The sequence below is a fragment of the Marmota monax genome, unplaced genomic scaffold (genome assembly GCF_021218885.2).
Source record: "Marmota monax isolate L192 unplaced genomic scaffold, Marmota_monax_Labrador192_F-V1.1 WCK01_AAM20220418_F8-fsc00010, whole genome shotgun sequence".
NCBI lineage: Eukaryota > Metazoa > Chordata > Mammalia > Rodentia > Sciuridae > Marmota > Marmota monax.
This window is the reverse complement of record NW_026692321.1, coordinates 24,390,166-24,412,507: the sequence shown is the minus strand read 5'-3', so window position 1 is coordinate 24,412,507 and position 22,342 is coordinate 24,390,166. Positions and strand designations below refer to the sequence as shown.

The 22,342-nt window shown below is 38.1% G+C and overlaps 1 protein-coding gene and 1 pseudogene across 7 annotated transcripts in view; one reads left to right on the top strand and one right to left on the bottom strand.

Annotated features, from left to right (window-relative positions):
• Window positions 1-22,342, bottom strand: part of Ltbp1 (latent transforming growth factor beta binding protein 1) — a 393,004-nt gene that overhangs the window by 137,172 nt on the left and 233,490 nt on the right. For all 7 annotated transcript variants that reach the window (XM_046441615.2, XM_046441616.2, XM_046441617.2 and 4 more), the window contains 2 exons: window positions 18,732-18,834; window positions 15,184-15,255 (listed from right to left, as the gene is read on the bottom strand). In XM_046441615.2, the coding sequence (XP_046297571.1) occupies window positions 15,184-15,255; window positions 18,732-18,834 (175 nt within the window). The remainder of the gene's footprint in view (window positions 1-15,183; window positions 15,256-18,731; window positions 18,835-22,342) is intronic.
• Window positions 6,740-7,732, top strand: LOC124090776 (mitochondrial 2-oxoglutarate/malate carrier protein-like; annotated as a pseudogene).

The following is a 22,342-nucleotide window of genomic DNA, read 5'->3' as shown; positions in this document are numbered from 1 at the left end:
AGTCACCTGCTCTCTTTCTCCATCCTAGCTGCTGGGTAAGGGCAATCTAGAAGTTTGCAGAAGCAGAAACATGGAGAGAGGCTCAAATGGCTCCCACGATCCTCTAAAGTAGACAAAGCTGGTATAGCTACAGTGACATGCAGATTCACACCCTTCTCCACCTTCTGAATACATATAGAGTGTCTCAGCCTATAGGCGCTATGACACGCCTCAGACCAATATTAAGTTCAAGAATACAAAACTGCTCTTCTTCTGAGTCTAAAATAGTTGAATATTCTAGAACCATGTTTTACGGTTCAACCTTACACAAAAGAAATAAGATACTGGTCTTCTATTAACTAGAGGGCATAAAAAAATACAGAATAGTCAAGAAATATGCATAACAAGGAGTCTCTTTAAACAACCTAAAAAACCTAAAATAAAGCCCATGGGTTCAGTCCCAGGAAATGATCTGATAAGGTAGCACAGTGAGGCACAGGTCTTCCTCTCCTTTATATTGGTAAAACACACCTGATCTCCTTGGAACTGTTAGGGATAACAGTTCTGGAGGTGAACAATAGCAATAGCAACAATAGCTAATACCATTTTATAAAGATAATTTTGTCCAATATCCTATTTTTCAAAAGGATTAAGGGATGGGGAACCTAATAGAAGCAACATCCCACCAACCAAGAACTAACTTCTGTTACCCAGAGCAATTCACTTAATTTCTCCTGACCTCAGTTTCCTCTCCTGTAAGTCAAAAGGGCTAAAGCAAATAATCCCCGTGGTTACTTGTAGCTTAAATATTCTTTGACTTCAAAACAATCTACAAGTTGCCAGGGTCAAAAATGCCAAGGAATAAATAAAGTATGACATTTAATGCATGAAATGTTACAAATAGCATAAGTGCTCTTATGGGAAATAAATGGACTTTCATGCATCTATTCTCCTACAGGAAAGTATGTATGTTTAACAAAGTCATAATTTTCAGCTTTTTCAGTGACGCAAGTTTATACAGGAAATGAGGCATGTCTAGTAACTAACAGGAATTAGGTACAAGGTGAGAACAGTATGTGAAGATCTTTATGCTGTGTAAAGCTATGAGGCTTTCTGGAGGCTCAGCTGTGTATGTTCAGCTTTTGCTGATGGATAGAAATTCCATTATGGAATTCCATTAGCAGTATGACTTCCACTTGAAAGCAGGAAAAAAAATACCTCTTGAGATAAATACTTTCCCCAGCCAGATGGAGTATTTGGCTATTTAAGAAGGATCACTTAATAGAGAAGGAAACCACTATCCAAGAAGACATAGGTATTTCTCAAACTTTCAAAGAAGCAGGTTTACACGGGGTACATGTCCCCCTGAAGGAACATGAAGACATTCCACAGGGATGCACAAGATTCCAGTACTTTTAAGGGAAGCAATTTCTAGATTGTAAGTCTTCAAATGTTTCCTTTTGAAATTATTTTTTAAAAAGTGATTTCTTAAGAATACATCTGCCACTCTTCCGTATCTATCTTCCCCTTTGCTTAGCACCCTCTTCTTTCCCAAGTTAAGGCAATCTCTTATCCAATTAGAACCTTTCTAGACTACCCAGGTACAGTGTCCTGCAGGGTAAAATTCTCATAGGCACCTAACAAATAAATTATTTTAAAATACATCCTCCTTGAGGATTATTTACTTCACAGAAAGGCCCAGCTTTGCCTTGTATGTATAATATAAATATGACAGAAATGAATCTATCATACTCATTCAATTTATTTAAAAAATGCAAATAAATGTGTGACTTTTTCCAAAATTATTTTAGGAGATAAATGATTAAAAAAAAAAAAGACTTTGAACACCAATGTTCTAGAGCAATTTTACCCAAGTGATTTTTAACAAAACACAAGCTTTGTGAGGCTTCTGTTACAGGAGGGGCCCTGTGGCCAAATATGTTTGGGGAAACTGCATATTCTGTATACATAGCACAACAAAGACTCAAGAACTCCTTTGGCAAGAACTCCTGGTTTTCTTTATTTAACTTGGTGTTTTCTACAGATTTGGCTGTGGAACCTTTTTTCACACACAATCTATTAACATCCTTCTGAATTGGTGGTCTGTGGGGTATGTTTTGTGAAATGTTGCTCTCTGAGGCTGGCCCCCAAAATTATTGTATGGGTTACAAAGATGTGGTTAAACTGGCCTCATTTAGGCCTGCCTGCTTGCCCAAGGCTCCCCTCTGGACTGTCTCACCACTATAAATGACAGCCCACCACAGGATGAATTCAATCACAAGACTCACTGAAAGGAGTCAAACCACTGTGGGAGCATCTCCCTTTCCTTCCAATCTGTCTGACTTCAGGGTAACATGATAAAAGGATTGTCAGAGCCCAGAGAACAGCTTGTATTTATTTCTTGATACATATGTGCCTCACATGGACTCGGCCGCTAATAACACACACACTCTGTTGGTCTTGGACTTCTGACTACAGTCTACAGACACTTCGCTAATTTCTCCTTGAAACATTCACCGAACTATGAATCCATCAGGGGCCCTCCTCATCACTTATAGACAGCAGGCATCTGCCCGTTGATGTTATAGCCTCAGAGATTAAGGTCAAAGAGCTTTGGGAAAATACAATGTGCTAATGACTCACTTCACCACTGTCTATCCTGAGGAAATGTGAATAAAATAAGCAGACATTTCCGTTTTGAATTCAATCCCAGTGATATGAGCATAGTAAGGGGACAAACCAGAAATCTGATTCTAAAATGCATAGGAATGGGTCCCAAACTGGCTTACAAACTCAGATCAAAACAGTTGAAATTTTTACTGAAAATACTAAGCTGACTTAAACTAGAAACTGCATGATTAGTTCTAAGAGGATACCTAGGATAGTAAGATAGCAACCTCAAATCAATTAAATACCTACCAGTTCTCCCTGAGCCATTGACTATTGGAAAATATGATTTAGAATCATATAAAGAAAGTCAAGGATCCAAAGTTTCCTCTGGTATGCGGACGCTAGAGCAAAGTCAAGGGCAAAGAAGGGGGTTGAATCTCACAGACACAGAGAAAAGATCAGTGGAGCAGAAGGAGACTGAGGGGGAGGAAGGAGGGAGGAGAAAAGAAAGGAATGTAAAATGAATTTGACAAAATTACACTATGTGCATGTATAAATATACCACAGTAAATTCCACCTTTATGTATACTGTTAAAGCACCAATTTTTTTAAAAAATGAATAAATAGAAGGAAGACCACTAGAGCAGAGGAAGAGGAATAGGGAGAGGGAGGAGAGGAGGAAAAGAAGAAGTGAAGCACTGGGGACTGAAATGGAGCAAATTAAATTCCATTCATGTATGATTATCTCAGAAGGAACCACACTATTATGTGTAACTATAATGCATTAATAAAAAGTTAAAATTTTTTGAAGACTCATTAAGTACTCCACACTTCCTCATATTAAATCACTCAATATAGCAGGACATTACGATAAACCTCTGGTAGGTGGAACAAAAAGAATATTATTATATTTTTAAAGTATGGAACATCAAGTCAAGGTGACGCTAGTCTTAGTTCATAGGTTCTTTACAATTACATCCCAAATCCTATACAATAGATTCTTTACTATTGCATCCCAAAATACACAGCAAGAACAATAGAATCTAAGTTTCATCTCTTTGCACCTACCTTACTCTCATACGTATTTCCCATTTTTTTTTCTAGAAATAAATATGCAGAAGAATTCCCTTAGGATAATGGAGCTGAAGGGAAATTTAGAGACAATGCTATAAATGAGCATCAATGCTTCATAAATAAAGAGATTGAGGGAAAGCATGGTGAAGGAATGGGAAAAAGCATTACAGGGATTTTTTTTTTTAATAAAACCCTTAATGGATATTATCACGTTGCTTGCCAGAATTCCAAACATTAACATTGCATTGGTCACATAGATTTGAGTGAGAATCCACACAAAAAAAGAACATGCACTGGATTTGAAAATTCATAAAAAGAAACACCTGACCTGTGGTTGGGACAGTCAGGGTATTGGATACTTTTGGAAAAGGAGGAGAAATTAAAGGTTGGGAAGGGACAAAGGGGGAGAATTCAGGAGTACAGGTTATACTCTATTTCTTGATCTGGGAGAAAACTACCCCATTGTGTTCACTTTGTGATAACTCACTGAACTCTACACCCCTGTAATTCTACTCCTATAATTTGTTCATTTTTCTATACACAGGTTATACTTTTATAAAGTTTATCTTAAAATATAATTATTCCATTCTCAGTATAATCACCAGAATTGTTTTTTCACCAAAACATTTAAATGTAGGAACAATATGGCTCTTACATTTAAATGTAAAGTGACCTCATAGTCACACAAATAAGGATTTCAATCTGGTTTTTTTCTCAAGCAAAATCCACATATACTTGCTAAGTCACTATAAACCATCCGAGTGTAGTGAATGGATCTTTTAAATGTCTCACTGTTCTATCCATCCCTATATCCAGGCTCTTTGCCATGACTTTGCACATCCCATGTAAAGGTGGAGTCTATTTCCCCACCCTCTGACACTCTAGGCTAGCTTTGTGATTTTCTTTTGTCACTAGAGTACAGCAGAAGCAGCTTTGTCAATTCCAAATCTAGACCTGAAAAATACTGTGTGCTTCCACTGTTTCTCTTGGAATCTTGCCACCAGTATGTGAACAACCCAAGCTAGTTGCCTGGAGGATGAGGGACCACATGGAGGAGAGGCAGGTCATCCCAGCAGATGCCATCCTGCACCTTTCAGCTCCTGGCACCAACAGCTGTACGCAGATGCATGACTGAGCCTAGTCAAAATCAACCATGCCTGGCCCAGCTCAGCAAAACTGTCCCAGCTGTCTCCTGGAAGGATGAAAGTTAATTCATGATTGCTTTATTAAAGACACTGTTAAGCAATAAGGCCAGGGGGAAAAAGTGGTCTGAGAAGAGCATCTCAGAATTCAAAGGAGTCAAACTTAAAAAATAGACAAAAACCTCTAGGACTATAACTATTCTACTTGTTAAAGATTTCAGAATAAAACTAAGGAGGTAAACAGCCTATTGACAGAGAGAAAGATCATTTTAAAATTACAAAATATACAATTTAAGACAAGCAAATCTGCTATACAAATAAACAAGGAAGTTTAGAGAACTCTAGGACTTTCAAGCCAACTACTGAAATAGGCTAACAGAAGAGTTAAATCGAGATAGCAAAAGTACCAGACAGCATCTTATATCCTCCTAATGCTGGTGTTTATAGAGCAAGGCTTTAAGTTATGGCTTCCCCACCTGTAAAAAGGAGATGTGGTGTTGTAAGAAATTAATGAGATAAAAATGCACATTAAAAGTACTTTCATAAGATGACAAATGTTAGTAACACAAAGAAGAACTGGTCTTCAGAGTTTGCCACTTTCCAACTGTGATCTTCCATTACTTAATTATTCTTTTAACCTCAGAGTTCAGTTTATTAGTTAAGAAACAAACAAACAAATGAAACTACTTAACTTGTACCCAAAGCTAGCACAATATGTAAGTAGGTAGATAAAAATGATGTCTAGGAATAATGAGCAAGAAGTAAATTTACTAATATTACGAAAGGGAGAGTTATCAAATCAGCATTATGCAAATAATACCATATGGTTGGAAGAGTCAGGGTATTTCTCCTCTGGAAAAGGAGGAGAATACCATAAAAAGAAAAGTCCCACTAGTCAAGAGTCAAGAGTCAGCTTTACAATATGACTTCAGCCTGGAGGACCTAGAGTTCAAGTAGAAGTTTCAATAAAACCACCAGGTTACCAAATTGCTACTGTGAAAACAAACTTCCAATTCAAGGTGAACTTAAGAATTCTAATATTTATGTGATTGGGGGTGCAGCTCAGTGGTAGAGCACTTGCCTAGTATACACAAGGGTCTGGGTTCAACCTAGGGGTTGAACATGCACACACACACACACACACACACAGTTCTTTTGTTATTCTTCTCCACATTTTTTAATGTGTATTATAGCTGTACATAATGGTGGGATTTGTTGGTATATACTAGTACATGCACACAATATAACACTATAGTTTGGCCAATATCCCTCCCTAAGAGTTCCCCCACCTCCACCTGCTTCTCTATTCTATTGATCTTACTTTGCTTTTCATGTAATAACCCCCCACCTTTCTTTTCCTTTTTCCTCTCTAGCTTCCATATATGAGTAAAAACATACAACCCTTGACCTGAGTTTGACTTATTCTGCTTAACATAATGGTCTCAAATTCTATCCATTTTCCTGCAAATAACATAATTTCATTTTTCTTCATGGCTGAATAAAACTCCATTGTGTTTGTGTGTATTTTTTTCCTTATCCATTCACCTGTTGATAGACACTTAGGCTAGTTTCATAGTTTGACTACTATGAATTGTGCTGCTATAAACATGGATATGCACATACCAGTGGTATACTGACTTTAATTCTTCAGGCTGAATACTGAGGAGTGATATAGCTGGGTCATATGGTGGTTCCATTCCTAATCTTTTAAGGAACTTCCATATTGATTTCCATAGTGTTTGTACCAATTTAGAGTCCCACCAACAGTCACACACGCAAAAAATTCTAATGTTTGTTTATTAAGAAAGCAATCAGAGCTTGTGCTGGTGCTGGACCTGAGAGCAGAGGGGTGTGATGCACCTTTGGTGTCACCTTGGGTTCAAGCAGGGCTGCACAGGTGCATAGGTCCTGGAGACAAGGGTCACTGACTGACAATGGCAATGACGGTGAGTCCCAGAATAGGTAGGATGGAGTGGAAGCCTCATATCTTTCCTATGTCCATCAAGTTCCTGTTTGTGGGCATGGCCGGGCTCCAGCAGGCATTAGTTCATCTGGAATATCTGACTCTTGATTCCATTCCTGCCTTCCCCAGGATGGGAGCTACAGATTTTGTTCAGCCTCTAGACCTAGTGAAGAACTGGATACAGCTAAGCAGGGAAGGGGCCAAGACAAGAGAGTATAAAATCAGCTTCCATGCCCTCAAAGCATCCTGAAGGGAAAAGGACTAATAGGCATTTACACTGGACTGCCAGCTGGTCTCCTGTGCCAGGCCACCTACATCACTACTTGCCTTGGCATTTATACCCTGCTTCTTGAGTGCCTGACCAGAGCTGATGGTACACCCCCTGACTTTCTGCTTCATGAAGGTCCTGATAGGCATGACCACAGGTACAACTGGTGCCTTTGTAGGAACACTAGCCAAGGAGACTCTTATCAGTATGACTGCTGGATGGTCAGCTTCCAGCTGACAGACACCATGCTACAAAAACATGTTTAATGCCCAGAGTCCACCTGCCTGAGAAGAGGGAGTCCCCATACTGTAGCGGGGCTGTATCTCTACAGTGGCTCAGTTTGCCCAGCTTGCCTCCTACTCCCAATCTAAGCACTTCTTACTGAACTCAGGCTACTTCTCTGACAAAATCCTGTGCCACTTTTGTGCCAGCATGATCAAAGGCCTCCTCACCACTGCCAACCTTCATCAGCACATTGTGAAGACTTGGATCCAGAACATGCAAATGATTCATGGGAAGCCAGAATACAAGAGTGGGCTGAATGGGCTGATGAAGGTTGTCCACTGTGAGGGCTTCTTCAGCCTCTGGAAGGGCTTCATACCATACTAGGCCCACGAGGGCCCCCACACTATCCTCATCTTCATCTTCTTGGAGCAGATGAACAAGGCCTACAAACATCTATTCGTTGGTGGCTGAGGTGGCAGGGGACCTGCAGCCAGTGTGCAGGGGCACCCAATCAGCCATTGCTCCTACAGTTGCTACAACCCAGGGAGCCTGGATTCTGCTGCCCTGGGCCCCTCTATTTACTTCCTCTCTGAAGTTTGGTTCTCTCCTTGTGGTAAAGGACTTTGGTCTGTCCTACCCTCTGCTCCAGTTTGCCCTGCTTGGTCTTGATTTTTATGACCACTCTGTCCCTAGCTGTTTCTTTAGAGAGCTGGGAAACTATCTGAGTATTTCTAGATTCAGCTTAGGTATTAGTTTTAGGACACAGAGGAGAGCAGAAGAGCCCCCTTCTCTGTGGGGAAACCAAGGCAGAGCAGAGGAGAAGATGAAAGCAGAAGCTATCAAGATGACCAAAGGGTCTGCAGTGGGAGGGTGTGGCTATAGCCCTTCCTTCCCATCACTGAGGACTTAATTAATAAATTGGATTGAGGACATCAAGAAGAAAAGAAAGAAAATAATCAGCATCAATGATTTGAACAGGAATATTCTCCAGGTGAGAATGATTTTATAGATAATCTCACAAAATTTTTTGAAGAGTTAAAGATTTTTTTAGCATGCTTAAGACATTAAATGACTACTTAAAAATATGAAATAAGAACAGGTAGCTATGAAAAATAATTTATTAGAAATGCTGGAAATAAAAACACTCTTAAAATTAAAAGTGCAACAGAGGGGATAAAGCCTAAACGGACATAATAAGGCAGAAATCAGAAAACTGGAAGATGAACTGAGATATTCATTCAAAATGCAGCAAAGAGACAGAGAGGAGAGCAGAGTGGAGAATAAAAGCATAAAGACTTAAAGAGACATGAAAAGTAGAGGCTCTAACATTTGTCTAATAGGAATTTCAGCAGAAAGGAATGATACAAAATAATAGGTGACCATTTTTTAAATTTGAGGAAAGGCAAATTTTCAGACTGACATTCTACTCTACTAAATAAAATAAAGATAAATCCAAATATGGACACATGATCTAACTGCAGAACATGAATTAAGAGAGGATTTCAAAACACAGAAAAGATTTTTTCCTACAGAGGAAAAAAGTATTGGAAGTCAGAAGATATTGGTATAATGTAATTGAAGTACTTTTGGAAAAGAACTATTAATCCAGAATTGCATATGGCTAATCTTCTAAGACAATGAGTGCAAAAATAAAGATATTTTCAGACATGTAAAGTATATGTGTCCCTGTGACCCTAATTTTATAAAACAAGTGCTAAAGGATATAATCTCAAAATATAGATTTGCCAAATAAAAAATGTAGACTGACCAGTTAAACTTGAATTTCAGATAATAAATAAATACTTTTTGTGTAAGTCTGCAATTATTTGTTGTTTATCTAAAATTCAGAAGTGGATCTTCTGTTTCATCTGGCAAATCCTCCCCAAAAGAATAAAGGACTACAGGAAGTAAGCCCAGGATATAAAAAATAATGCCAACTGCCAAAATTAATTTTTAAAAGTCTGTGAATTCATGTAATGTTAAATGAGTGGAAATAAAAACTTTCTATATTTCCATTAACCATACCTCTGAAGATTATTGTAAGATGAAGATTCTTGTCTAAGCCACAGATCCACATTCTTTCAAAGACACAAGAGATTGTCATAAAGGCCTTTGGGGGGCGTTCCATTGACAAAGACTCCCTGCGGGACCAAACTCTAATCAGGCCTTCCTCTGTTCTCAACTAGGCCCTGACTTTGGGCTTCATTGTATTGTCCAGTTTTAGCAAAAAAAAAAAAAAAAAAAAAAAAAAAATCCTGCTGAGTCAGTTTAGCCAGAATCCTCCAGTCTCAATATCTGAGTGGGTGCTGCATCTTCCACCATCCCCCAGGGGATGTCTGAGTATATCCTTCAGCAAAAACATCTCCTGGTTGGGTTAGTCAGAATCTCCTTTGTAATGATGTTCCTCTTAGTAATTTCCCATCCACTGACACCCGACCCTCACTCCTGGGCTATAAATTTCCACTTTTCTTGTTGTATTCCAAGTTGAGCCTAATCTCTCTTCCTGTTGCAAAACCCCCTCGTGGTTGTCCCTGCACTATAGCAATAGTCCCTCTGAATAAAGTTAGCCTTGTTCTTTTTTCATATGAATGATATTATTATTTTAATTTAGCAGGGCTGGGAACTGAACTCATGGCCTTATACAAGCTAGGCCAAGCACTCCATCTTTAAGTTTATTTTATTATCTAGATATTTATTACTTCTTATTCTTTTAACCAACACATTAAAAATTACAGACGCTGTGGAATACCATGGGATGTTTCAAAAATCTGAAGCACTTCATGAATTTGCTTGCATAGGGGCCACGATAATCTCTATTCCCATTCCAATTTTTGTATGTATGCTACTGAAGTAAGCACTGCTTTAGTATTATTTAACAGATGTCATAAACAATATTTTTTCTTTAACACCATGTTAAAATTAGCATAAATCCAACAATTGTTTCCCACAAAGTGCACAATTTATTGCCAATAATTACTGCAAATGGTGCATGTGATTAATTATAAGAGACTTGCCTTAAAATTCTTAATCACTTCATCTCACCCTACCTATTTGAATCCAGCATTTTGCTATAGATTATAAATATTCTTTCCTCCAGACATGCAGGTTTTGAGGGTTTCAACTGCACTTTCTAGTTATTATTTATCCATTTTTCTCAAAAAAATCAAAGACCAGCCTTCCCCTGCCTACTCTTCACACTGAAGTTCACACTCAACATTTTGTAGTCATTAAGAGAACTGAAATGCAAGCAAGCTCTTTCTAACCATAAGAGCCTGTGTATAGCTCATTTATGTGGACTATTGATCAAGACTGGAGAATCCCATTTAATAACAGAGATATGCCCCAGGAAATGTTCATTCTCTTTCCTTTGTTCAAATACAATTTGGTTTCTAAAGGAAACCCTTCAGTGAAAGTTTTGATAGTGAGTATAACTGTGCCCTGATCTATCAGTTTTGTAAATTAATTTTATTAAAGCAAAACAACTAGTATAATAAAACGATGCCAAATAAATTCAAATTGCTTTAAATTCTAAGGATAGGAACAATGTCTTCCTCACAATCCATCATATATTCAGTTTATAGCTTAGAGTATGCCATCAATTCATGTTTGTAGAATACTAATAAAATAAAGTTTTCAAGATTATCCATGAAAAACTAACATACAGGCAGCAGATTATAAAAGTGTAGATGTTGTCCAATCATATTTTGACATTACCTATAACCCCTTGGCACATGCTAAACATGTATAAAATACTAAGTTTATTTTTCTATCCATAAACTTATAAAACTAATAAGTGATTTTAGTAGGTCAAGAGACATTTGCCATTAATAAAACATTTTACTAACTATACTGATCTCATATCCTTTTAGAAACAAATCCTATTTTTAAAACCTAGATTTACATCTGACTTTTTAAGAATGCACTTATCCCAAGGCAAAGTTATGGGCAAGGGAGAAATACTCAGATGCAGGGAACCACTGAGCTTTAGCATAAAACAGCAAGTGAGAAGTTCTTCCATTTCCACAAGGCAATATTTCATCTCTCCAGTTCTAAATCAGACTGTGAGCAAAATAATCAAATGACAAATGCTACTCTAGATGCACCAGGAAATATTACTGAATTGTTTGATATGATAAATGAAACAAATTATAACAATTTCATAATGTTGAGGTAGAGAGGCAAGGTTTAGCTCTCCATGGGTGGACACGTAATAAATCATTCCTTTGAAAAGATAATTGCTGGACCACTAGAAAGAAGGGGGAAAAAAACAACTTCGAGGGCAATTATTTGAAAGCTCCTCAAATTAACTTGTACACAGTTGGTCCTTTGTTACAGCGCACACATTAGAGCATTAGCTCACTTTGTTGAAGGAAACAATGTAATTCTAGTTATTAATCACTTTCATTTTAAAAGTTCTTTGTAAACTGAGAAGACACTAGACTGTAAGCCCAGTGTGAAACTCACAAGTAATTGGATGCTTAATGGGTTCCTTTTGAAAATTTTGTTAGGGATAACAAAATCAAATAGCTTCAAGGCTCTAGGGAAACTAAGGGGTACATACGTAATGTGAGAAATTTCTATTTCATTTTATCAACCAATAATATCACAAAGGGTGTGAAATTAAGCCCTTCTCAAAAAAGCAATTTTAATAGATTAGGCTGAATGAAATCATAGTATTTTTATGAGTCAAACTTCTCTGTAGTGTAATTTAGCAGTACCTTCTTAAGGCCCAAGGGATAGAATTTTCTATGATACTTCACTTCAGAATCCTTGCCAAAAAGTGTAACACTGCTTTGCAAACATCCTCCAGAGACCAGATTAGCCATGCTTTGATGTTACCAACTATCAGTGGGAATAATCAGGTGGAACCATCTGATATGCTCAGCATGAGGAGACTTGCTAAAGTCTCTGTTGGCCATACCAACAGAAGGAAAATGCAAAAATCTGCAGTATTTTAAAAGAAGTATTTTCTTTAATTTTCTTAACTAACATAAGAAGTGATTACTTGCAAATTTTCATTTCTAAGTGATACATTCATAAATAAGTGAACCCTGGAACTGGCCAGTAGGAGAAATATATTGAAGAATCATCTTTTTAAAAAATTAAAACCAAATTAATATTAATTGCTTTGACTTCTACTAGCTCTCACAACATCAATTGCTCTATCTTTTGTACCAATTGCCTGCTATCTACCTTAGTAATATCTTACAAACATATATAAAACAGATAAAGGTTGCTAAGCAACTCAGTGAGACCTGTCTCTAAGTAAAATACAAAATAGGGCTGAGGATATGGCTCCAGAGTGGAGTGCCCCTGAGTTCAATCCCTAGTACTTCCCCCCTCACCCTCACTCCCATGTCTTAAGAGTGTAATCCTAATTATCTGTATGACTGTTATTTACTCTTTCTCTGTCTCAGTTTCCAACTGGCGTTGAGAATGCCCTAAAGCCACAGGATCATTCCAAAGATTCAAGGAAGTGCATAATCATATGATCAAACACATGGTAAGTGAGCCACAAATGTCAGTTCCCTTTCCCTATAATAGAAAAAGACAGTGGCTAGCTTCTGTTCTGGCTTCGGTCTACCTTAGACCCCTATGCTGAGTACTTATTATCTACGTCTGTACAAGCTACTTCACCTCTCTGGGTCTTACTTAGCATACTATGTAAACAGACAATTTCAAAGTAATGTAGGAGGAGATCCTGATGCTGTGGGGGGACTGATTCACATGGCAATTATCAGTGAAGATGTAGCATGGAGTCTAAGTAGGAGAGCAAACCCCAAGCCTAGATCAGGATCTACTTGAAAGCAGAGGTTTATGTTTTTTTGTGAAGTGCTGAGTAGCCAGCCATGAGTTGAAGATGTGTATTACAATTCCTAGAGCAATCGCTTGAAAATAATGCTAAATGATATTTTAAAAGCCCATAGATACATTTAAATGAAATTCTAAAAAATAGTCAAATAATGCAAAAGAAGGCAAGAAAACGGAAATAGGAACAAGAAAAAGTCCTGAGGAGACAGAGATTTTAGGTCAACCTATATCCAACCTTACAAATACTTATACTATATTTCAATGCAACAAACACCTCAATTAAGAAGATGAATATCAGAATGTATTTTAAAAAAAAAAAGCTAGACCCAAGTATATATTGTCCACAAGAGAATTACTATACATGGAAAAATGTACATTGAAACTTTCCAGATAGGAAAGGAGAAAAATCCATCCCCTGATGATAGTAGATTTTAACACTCTCTCAACAACTAACAATTAAGAACGTTTTCACAAATATTTAGATATTTAGCATACATCCCTAAAAAACCTAAGGGCCAAAAAAGAACTCAAAATACATTTTAGCTTAACTTAAACAAAATAGGAATATGACACAGGATTGAGGGATACCATTACTGTCAGAAGCCAGGATGATAAGAATTTATGCATTAAATGAACGTACTACAAAGGAAGAACTGCTGACATCAATGATCCACTATGAAGAAATCAGGAAGCAGCTGCAAACCAAACAGAAAGGAGGAGAGAAACGAAAGCCAAAAGCAGAAAGCAGTGAAATACATGACAAGTGTTCTCAACAAAACAGAAAATAGGTAACACTGATAAACTTTTGGCAAGCCTAATCAAGAAAAAACGAATATGGCACAAAAAAAACTCATGATACCATAACCAACAGGGGGGTTGCTTTAGGTATCAAAGGGACCCTAAGAGCATATTAAGGATAAACTTCAAATAAATAAATCTGAAACTTTGAATGAAATGAACAATTTCTAAAGCAAAAAAAAAAAAAAAAAAAAACACTAGATACTGATACAAAGAGGAAATAGAAAATCTTAATAATATAGTAATTATTAAAGAAATTCAATCCATAATTAAAATATTTTCTACAAATAAACTTCAAGACCAAATGTCTTCTTTGGTCAATTATCCACATGGTTTGTAGTAAGAGTCTGTGAGACTCTATTTATTTCAATGTACATGTATAACCAAGTTACTAATAATACCCTTGCCCTAGATGTATAAAGGGAAATGATGAGCATTAATTGGATATCCCACAAAACAACTAAAACTAAATTTCATAATATGGACACTAAACTAGGCATTGGTGAACCTGAGTCACAATCTTAGCTCTTTGCGGCCACAGGAAAGTCACTTAACCTCTCTGAGTTTTATTTTCCTCATTTACAGAATATAGACACAATACTGGGGAACTCTGAGGTACCTCCATTTGTATAACTCTGCTGATGGCTCAAAATAAATTTGGCAAAAGCACTCAGGGCATTTCCCATTTAACTTTGTAGCTTTCCCACTGCCTAGGAAAAGTGTTTGCTCTGATATTTAGCATCCAAATATTTTGAGGTGGCCAGGGATATTCTATTCAACTTTTGTTGTTCAATGATGTGTCATCACAGAAGTCGCACTACCAGGTGAACATTCATGCCTATGTATGTGCATGCAGCCATGCGTTGATATTAAGCACCAGCACAGAGAGCACAGGTTGCTCTTGAACTCCTGTGTTTTTTATCACAATTTAACAGAAGGTAAAAGAGCTTCACACATGTACAAATATATCACAATGAACCTCACTATTAAGTATAATTATCATATGATAATTAAAAAAAAAAGGAAGGGTGGGGACATAGATCAGTGGTAGAATCCCCAGTGCTACCAAAGAAAAAAAAAGTTTTATAAAATTTCAATGATAGTGAAGCCATTGCAGCAACCATACACTAACTGGATATACTAAACTAGGCATTATATGTCCATATTTCTGTAGCTGAATGGAGTGAACAAGAAGTGGTTCACTGTGTGAGCTTCACATGGTTGGCTCAAAAGCAACATGTGACAAAACAACTCAAGTTTCTAAAAGGTCAAAACAATGGTTGAGTCCATACCAATGAACTGAGCTAGCTTACCTTGACAAAAGGTGTTGTTAACCCGCTTATAACCTTGTAGGCATTCCATCATTTGATTATATCCATGATAGGCTGTAAGGGAAGAAACAATTCTGTTACATGCTTAGTTTCAATTCTATGACCCCCAAACTTCTAGAGGTGGTAATCAAAGTCATTCGGGGCATCAGTGGACTTACTTATTCATCAGAAAAATACCAATACCAATGCAGAGTTCCACAACTGCTTTCATTCACATGATGCTTGTTTTTCAGTTTAGTTTGTATTTTGTCATAGGTAGAATTGTCAGTAACTGATTATATTAACTGAAAGAATCACATAAATATTTTCTATTTCCTTCCAAGAGGTTATTAAATATTTCTATCACCAATTATCTATTCCTCCCCAGTGCTTAACTTCAGGGAGCAAGAGGTTACAAGAGGGGAGACATTGTCATGTGGAAATCGCCACATCCAGCCACTTGGCCTTATGCCTAGTCTGGTCCCATATAATGAAGACACTGGAATAGGCTGCCTACAGAGATGGTGGACAATCTCTGGCCTGTGAATTCTTCAAAGACAAAAGAGAAAACAACTTGCTTTAGAAGTTTCTACAGCAATCTACTTCAAGGCCGAGAGCCAGACCAGATGATCTCTAAAAGTGCTCTTCAGCTTAGGATTCTACGTTAATTTTGTTCTAAAAGTGTTAAAAGGACAAGTGACTTGTTCACACAAAGCACATTTCTAATAGACTACAGACTAGTTAATGAAATCATTTGCAGATTTAAAATTAAGTTTTTACAGCTAAAGAAAATGATGAACAATGAAAGATCTTTCTGTTTGTGGCTAAACAAAAACTTCAAGTATTAAATAAAAGCCACTTGAAAATTGAAGTTTGAATTACTTTGAATGAAAAAAAAAAGGCATGAAACACCAAAGTGTAACATCTAAAGCCAAGGAAAGTCTGATCTCTTCCAAAATGAATATGATTTAGAGACTAGAACCAACCGGGGGAAGGAAAGTTTTTTAAATGACACAGGAAGAATGTGACCCTGAGTGTGTTTCTTGGGAGTGAGTCACTCAAGATGGTGCAAACAGAATAAATGTCAAGATGTTAATAATTTACTTCATTCATAATCCACACTAGCCTTCCAGCTGAAACCAGTCTCTTCAACTTTATACATTAAATGACCCAACAGATGAATTTATTTTCATCAACATTCAGTTAAAAGTAACAGAAACCTCATACTTTCACACACAACTCAAATAATTATCTAGATTAAGAATGAGAGCTAACAAAACCATATAAAGTGGCAAATTCATTCCTAGATAACGCAATCGTAGATAAGTATGACAAAGGGTCAGGAATGGAAGTTAAATAATAAAAAGAAAAAAAAAAGGCTTTATCCTTAATGTCTGCCACTCTCTGCTGCTTTAGGCTTTAGAAAAGGGAGGAAAGAGAAGCAGATAAGCCATAAATACTCAAAGATAAATAAAAAATAAATAAAACAGAAGAAGAGAGAAGATAGAGAAAGTGCTAAATAATGAAAACTTGGCACCCTTCCCCACAACAGTTAGAAGAACTTGTCTCATCCTCAGTCCTTAGACCTGACAGCAGGAAACACGTCACCTTCCGCAATATTGTGACAACACACATGGTAAATGAAGGGTAGGTGACGATGCTTTTTTTGGACATTTTAGATATAGACTACAGTTTAATGGCCCATAAGAATCAACAGCAAATGACAGGACATCCTTACCCTAGGTACATGTATGACTGACTGCACATATGGTGTGACGCTACATCATGTACAACCAGAGAAATGAAAAGTTGTGCTTCAATTGTGTACAATGAATCAAAATGCATTCTGCTGTCATATATACCTAATTAGAATAAATAAATAAATAAAAATTAAAAATCGCAAACGACAGAGCTGGGAGTTAAATTCATTCTAGCTCTAAGCACTATGCTCTTTAAATCCTTCCAGATAAATCCTAGAGATCCCTTTGGTCAAACTGTCAAAATAATTCTAAGCAAATGGATCATCCATTGAGGAGAGACCATCTCCATCCAACATACTCCCAAAAATCCATGCTGTGAATCATCACCCAGTCCATGTGAAAAGCCTACTTGGAAAATTCTCTCACTATGGAATATTCTTATTATGTGATATCTCCCTCAATGATGAACTCATTAAGTTTCAGGAGCTACATCAGGCATTTCCACAAGGTAGTCCTCTATAGGAAGCTGGGAGCAGTATCAAGAAAATAAGTGAAATTAGCTTTAGGCATTTAGAGGACTTGTAAGTTTGAGAGGTAAGGAAATCCAAGTGAGAGACAATTATTTCAAACAAATTAGTATGCTGGAGAAACAAATAGTACATAAGAAAGAGATACACAGAAATAATTCCAAGATGGCAGCCTTGAGATTGAACATAGATTTAAAAGGCAGCTGAGAATAGGGATCCAATCAACAGATAATTAAGAAAAGGAAGTAAAAATTGTCCAGTTGAAGCAAATGAGAAATTGCTTGCAGTATGAAGAATAAAAAGCAATTATAAAACTCTTAAGCTACATGAGGCAAAGGAGATGACAGAAAAATGTGACTTGCTCTCTTAGCAAAAACATAACGAGGAAATGTAAGAAAGTTCAGCTTAAAACAAGTCACTTGTCCAAAAGGTATTCCTTAGAAACCAGTGATCCAGAGTTAACACCTCATTCAAAAACTTAAAAATATGAACTACTGTTGAGAAGAAAGAAATGGGAAGGTGTAACCTGAGTTTATTCAAATCAACAGTTTCTGCAAAGGTCTTTATTTTTCTAATTTTTTTTTTTATTTGTAAATGGACACAATACCTTTATTTTATTTATTTATATGTGGTGCTGAGGATTGAACCCAGTGCCTCATACATGTTGGGCAAGCGCTGTATCACTGATTTACAACCCCCGCCCCTCAAAAGCTCTTTAAAGACAACTCAAAGCATGAAGGTGTTGTTATATATTATTGCTACTAAGCGTGTGTCAGTATAAAGTTAGTTCTATGAAAAAGGGAAAGTATTGTGTCCCAGCAAAGAAAACTTTCTTTTCTTTTTTGATAAACCAATTGGCAACCAATCATTTCCTCATTTTAGTCTCTCTTTTAAAGAAAATTAAAATTCTATCACAGAAACTATAGCATGAGTTGTGAATAGTAATAAAAGTTTCATTTGAGGAATTTAATTTCAGAAATAATATCTGTACTTATTTTCCATTCCAAAAGGTGTCTTATGTTCCCCCTCCCAGAGATAAGGAAGCCCATTTTAGCTTATCACCTCCCAGAAGACTTTTTTCCCCATCAGAATCCAACAGGAGAAGGCAACTGCTAACTGTGCTTATTAAAAAAAAAAACAGAGCTAATAAGAAAACTCTGCATACAGACGTGCAAGGCTTCTGGGAGTATACAGCATAACCCTGTGTTCTAGAATACAGCAAGAGTTCTCTAAATGTCTAATATTGTCTCATCATTAAAAGAGCAGTCACAAGAAAACAGGTATGCTCCCTTCATCTACAAAGGAATGATGAAACGTCACTCACATGGCTTCTTGGGACATTTCTGGCATTTGTTAAAGCCCCAGGAGGTACCCACGGTTCCACAGCAGTCCTCTTGCTTTGAAAGGCCAGGGAGAGCTTTGCCACACTGCAATGATGAGGTGTGAAATATGAAGGTTAATTGAGAGCAGGATGCTCAGCTCAGGAGCACTGCTGTGCTTCACAGTCACGTCATAAAATGGTTCCCTTGTTATCAACACAATTAGGGAGGAAAAGAACAACTATAAAACTAAAACAAAATACCAGGACCAGAACCAATGCAACCCAAAAGTGAATGAGCACATTTCCAAAAAGGAGCACCTTGGCATTTTTAAAGTTTTTTGAACTTTATAAAGTGCTCAGAGCACTTTATAAAACTTAAGTTTCCAGTGTCTTTTTTTTCATAAAAAGAAATTTATAATTGAAAAAAAATCATTATAAACCTTTTTATTTGTTTGTTTATTTATTTATTTATTTATTTATTTGTTCATTCAATGCTGGGGATTGAACCCACGGCTGTGGATACCCTGCCAAGTGCTCCACCACTGAGCTATACCCCAGCCATGTTTTCTTTTTTTTTTTTTATACTGAGGATTGAACCCAGGAGTGCTTAACCACTTAGCCACATCCCCAGCCCTTTTTAATTTTATTTTATTTTTATTTTAAGACAGGGTCTTGCAAAGTCACTAAGTTGTTTTAGAGTCTGACTACATTGCTGGCCTCCAACTTGTGATCCTTCTGCCTCAGCCTCCAGAATGACTGGAATTATTATAGGCATGTGCCACAGCACACCTGGCCCCTCCGTCTTTAATAGAAGCTTTCTAAATTTTAGTTGTTACTGGCTGTTTAAATCTCTCTTGTTAATTATCAGAGAACAGAGCTATGAGGTTGTAGTGTGTGTGTAACACTGGAGAATGCACTACAAGTCCCACCTGCAAAAGGTTTCTCGTCTTCCTATAACTCTGAGGCCTAAGCAAGAATAAGACATGAGAGGACAGTACAAGAAATGATTGTTGGCTGAGCCAGATCAGCTCTGGCAGGGACAAAGCCTCCAGACAGCCAAGCAGTCTAACCCAGAGAGGTCAGCCAAGCTAGGAAAGTGCTGGCAGGTTCAAGCAAGATCAGCCTGAGGCAGAAAAGCCAGGCTTGGAGTTACTGGAACAACATTGTTGTTAAATACTAAGAACAGGTGAGACTCTTAGTCAACCACAGGAGGTCAGCTGGGGTTGAGTGGCACCGTCCTGAAGATAGATGTCCTACTAGGGTGAGGAAGGGCCGAAGAAAACAGACCCTGCTCTGCAAAGCAATCCAAAGGCCAGGTGGGCAGGGAGGCCTACCTGACTCTCCTCGCCTGCTGTATAGGCTAAGCCGACTGCCATCCTGCCTTGTGCATAAACAGAGAGCACCAAAGGAACTATCCTGCCTCACTCTACCTCAACCCCTACAAAATCCTCCCAACAGTTTCCAGAGTCATTCTTTCAAAGACAAACCCGATCACATTACACTACTGCTTAAAAATCTCCAGTGGCTCTTCATTGTCTGAAAACTGCACACTCCAGCATGACTTAGAAGGTCCTCCGTACTCCTACCTTGGGCAATCTCTGCTATCCCTCAGGCACGCCACAGGACCCTTCCCTGTCTGAACCAGCCATGTCTTTTTAAAAGCTTTTTCCTTACCCTGGGATGCTCTCTCCTTTATTCTTCACCCAAACTGTATTCATCCCATGGGACCTGGCTCTGAAGAGACTCCCCTCAATTCAGTCCCAGTCATTCCCATTTCCTCTTGACTCCACAACTCTTTCTACATAGTTCCACTGCTCTGCTGTGCATTTTAGTTACAAGCATATGTATACCGCTAGCTTTACCTCCCAATACGCATAGCTAATGCTCAGTAAACACTGAAGGAAGGAACAACCGAAAGAACTACTAAACTAGTTTAGTCCATTCAAGTAGGCAATAGCTATGTGACAAACCAACGGAAGTGAGCATACATGCCCCACGGTGATGGGAAGTCCAGGCAGGTGGGGACCCTAAGAAGGGCAGCAGGTAGACACGACTCAGCTGGCAATCCTCCTGGGGCAGCGTTTCCTTCCTGCCAGGCCCAGACAAGCAGCATTCTGACTGAGGCTGTAAATGACTACATATCCAAATCATAAAATTAACCAGAGAAGGCCCAACTCAGTTAATGAAGTTTTAGCTAAATTATAGCTTTGATGTCCTTAGGTTTTTATTATGTTTAATGATTGACAGCATGCCGTGTGCTCTCCAAAAGCAGTACAAAGCAGTTAAAAAGATGACTCATGGGGGCTGGGGTTGTGGCTCAGTGGTAGAGCACTTGGCTCACATGTGTGAGGCCCTAGGTTCGATCCTCAGTACCGCATATAAATAAAGAAAATAAAGGACCATCAATAACTAAAAAAATATTTAAAAATCAGAAGTGACTCATAGTCTGGGGCTGGGGCTCAAGTGGTAAAGCACTTGCCTAGCATGTGCACAAAGCCCTGGGTTCAATCCCCCTCACCTCAACAAAGAGTGTAACTCAAGAGTTACAGAGGTCTGGTATGAACCCTTGTGGTAAGACTCCACATGTGCTTTATCTTAGATTAATTTCTTATCCATAACATAGAGAGAATAATAGTATCTTTCTTATAGGGCCATGGAAAGTGAAAAGGAAAATGTATGTTCAAGGCTGAGCATTATGCCGGACACAGGTAGGTACAAAGCTATCGTTGCCATTATCATTTATTATTGTTATAGATAAAAGTTCCCTGTTCCAGACGTCCTTGTGAGAGCCCTCCTGTCTGTCAGATACCCCAGGGAATAGGAGGCAAAGGTGGAGTGAACTGTGGGTGCCCAGTCCAATAGGCTGGTGTCTCAAGTACCCAGACTCCACAGGAAATGGCTCTATAGGACAAAATGAATTTCCCTGAAATAGGAATTAGTGTAAAAGACCTTTTGAATTAGGTAAAAGTTTTGAGATGAACCTGAGAGGACATACAACTCTGGACAAGGCACTGATAAGAGCCTAATCCAAGTAAGCAAGGGCTAAGGATCATAAGTCTCATGAAGCTGGGCTGTCACTCCTGCAGAGACACAACATGTGTTCCTTAGACAGACAAGGGATCTTGTCTGCACAACAACCCAGTTGGATAAACATTTACTGAGTGACCACTGCCTGTTGTGAGCCAGACACCAACTCACTGACTCAGACGGAGTCCTCAGCTAGGTATGGGCACTACCAGGTGTGCAGCAAAGCCCCTGGGTCTGGAGAAGTACCAGGGCCACAGGTGAACAGTCTCAGAGATGACAGGAAGACTTGACAAAACAATGTGCTAAAAGCTGGGCAGGCAGGCAGAGAGACAGGGTGGGATACACACACCCACAGAAGGAATAGATAATCAACATGAGAACAAACTGATTCCAGGTAGTTCCCAGACTCCTTGAGCTTAATCACAGAAGGCTTAATCCTGAAGCATGAAGGACAGAGAGGAAGGGGGGGAACAATGATCAGGGTGTAAGACTGGGAACTAAATAAAAACAGAGATCTCCACTGTTACAAACTGGCTGCCAAAATGTGCTTAGTGTTTATTTCTATTTTGTAAATCAGGTTTACAAAA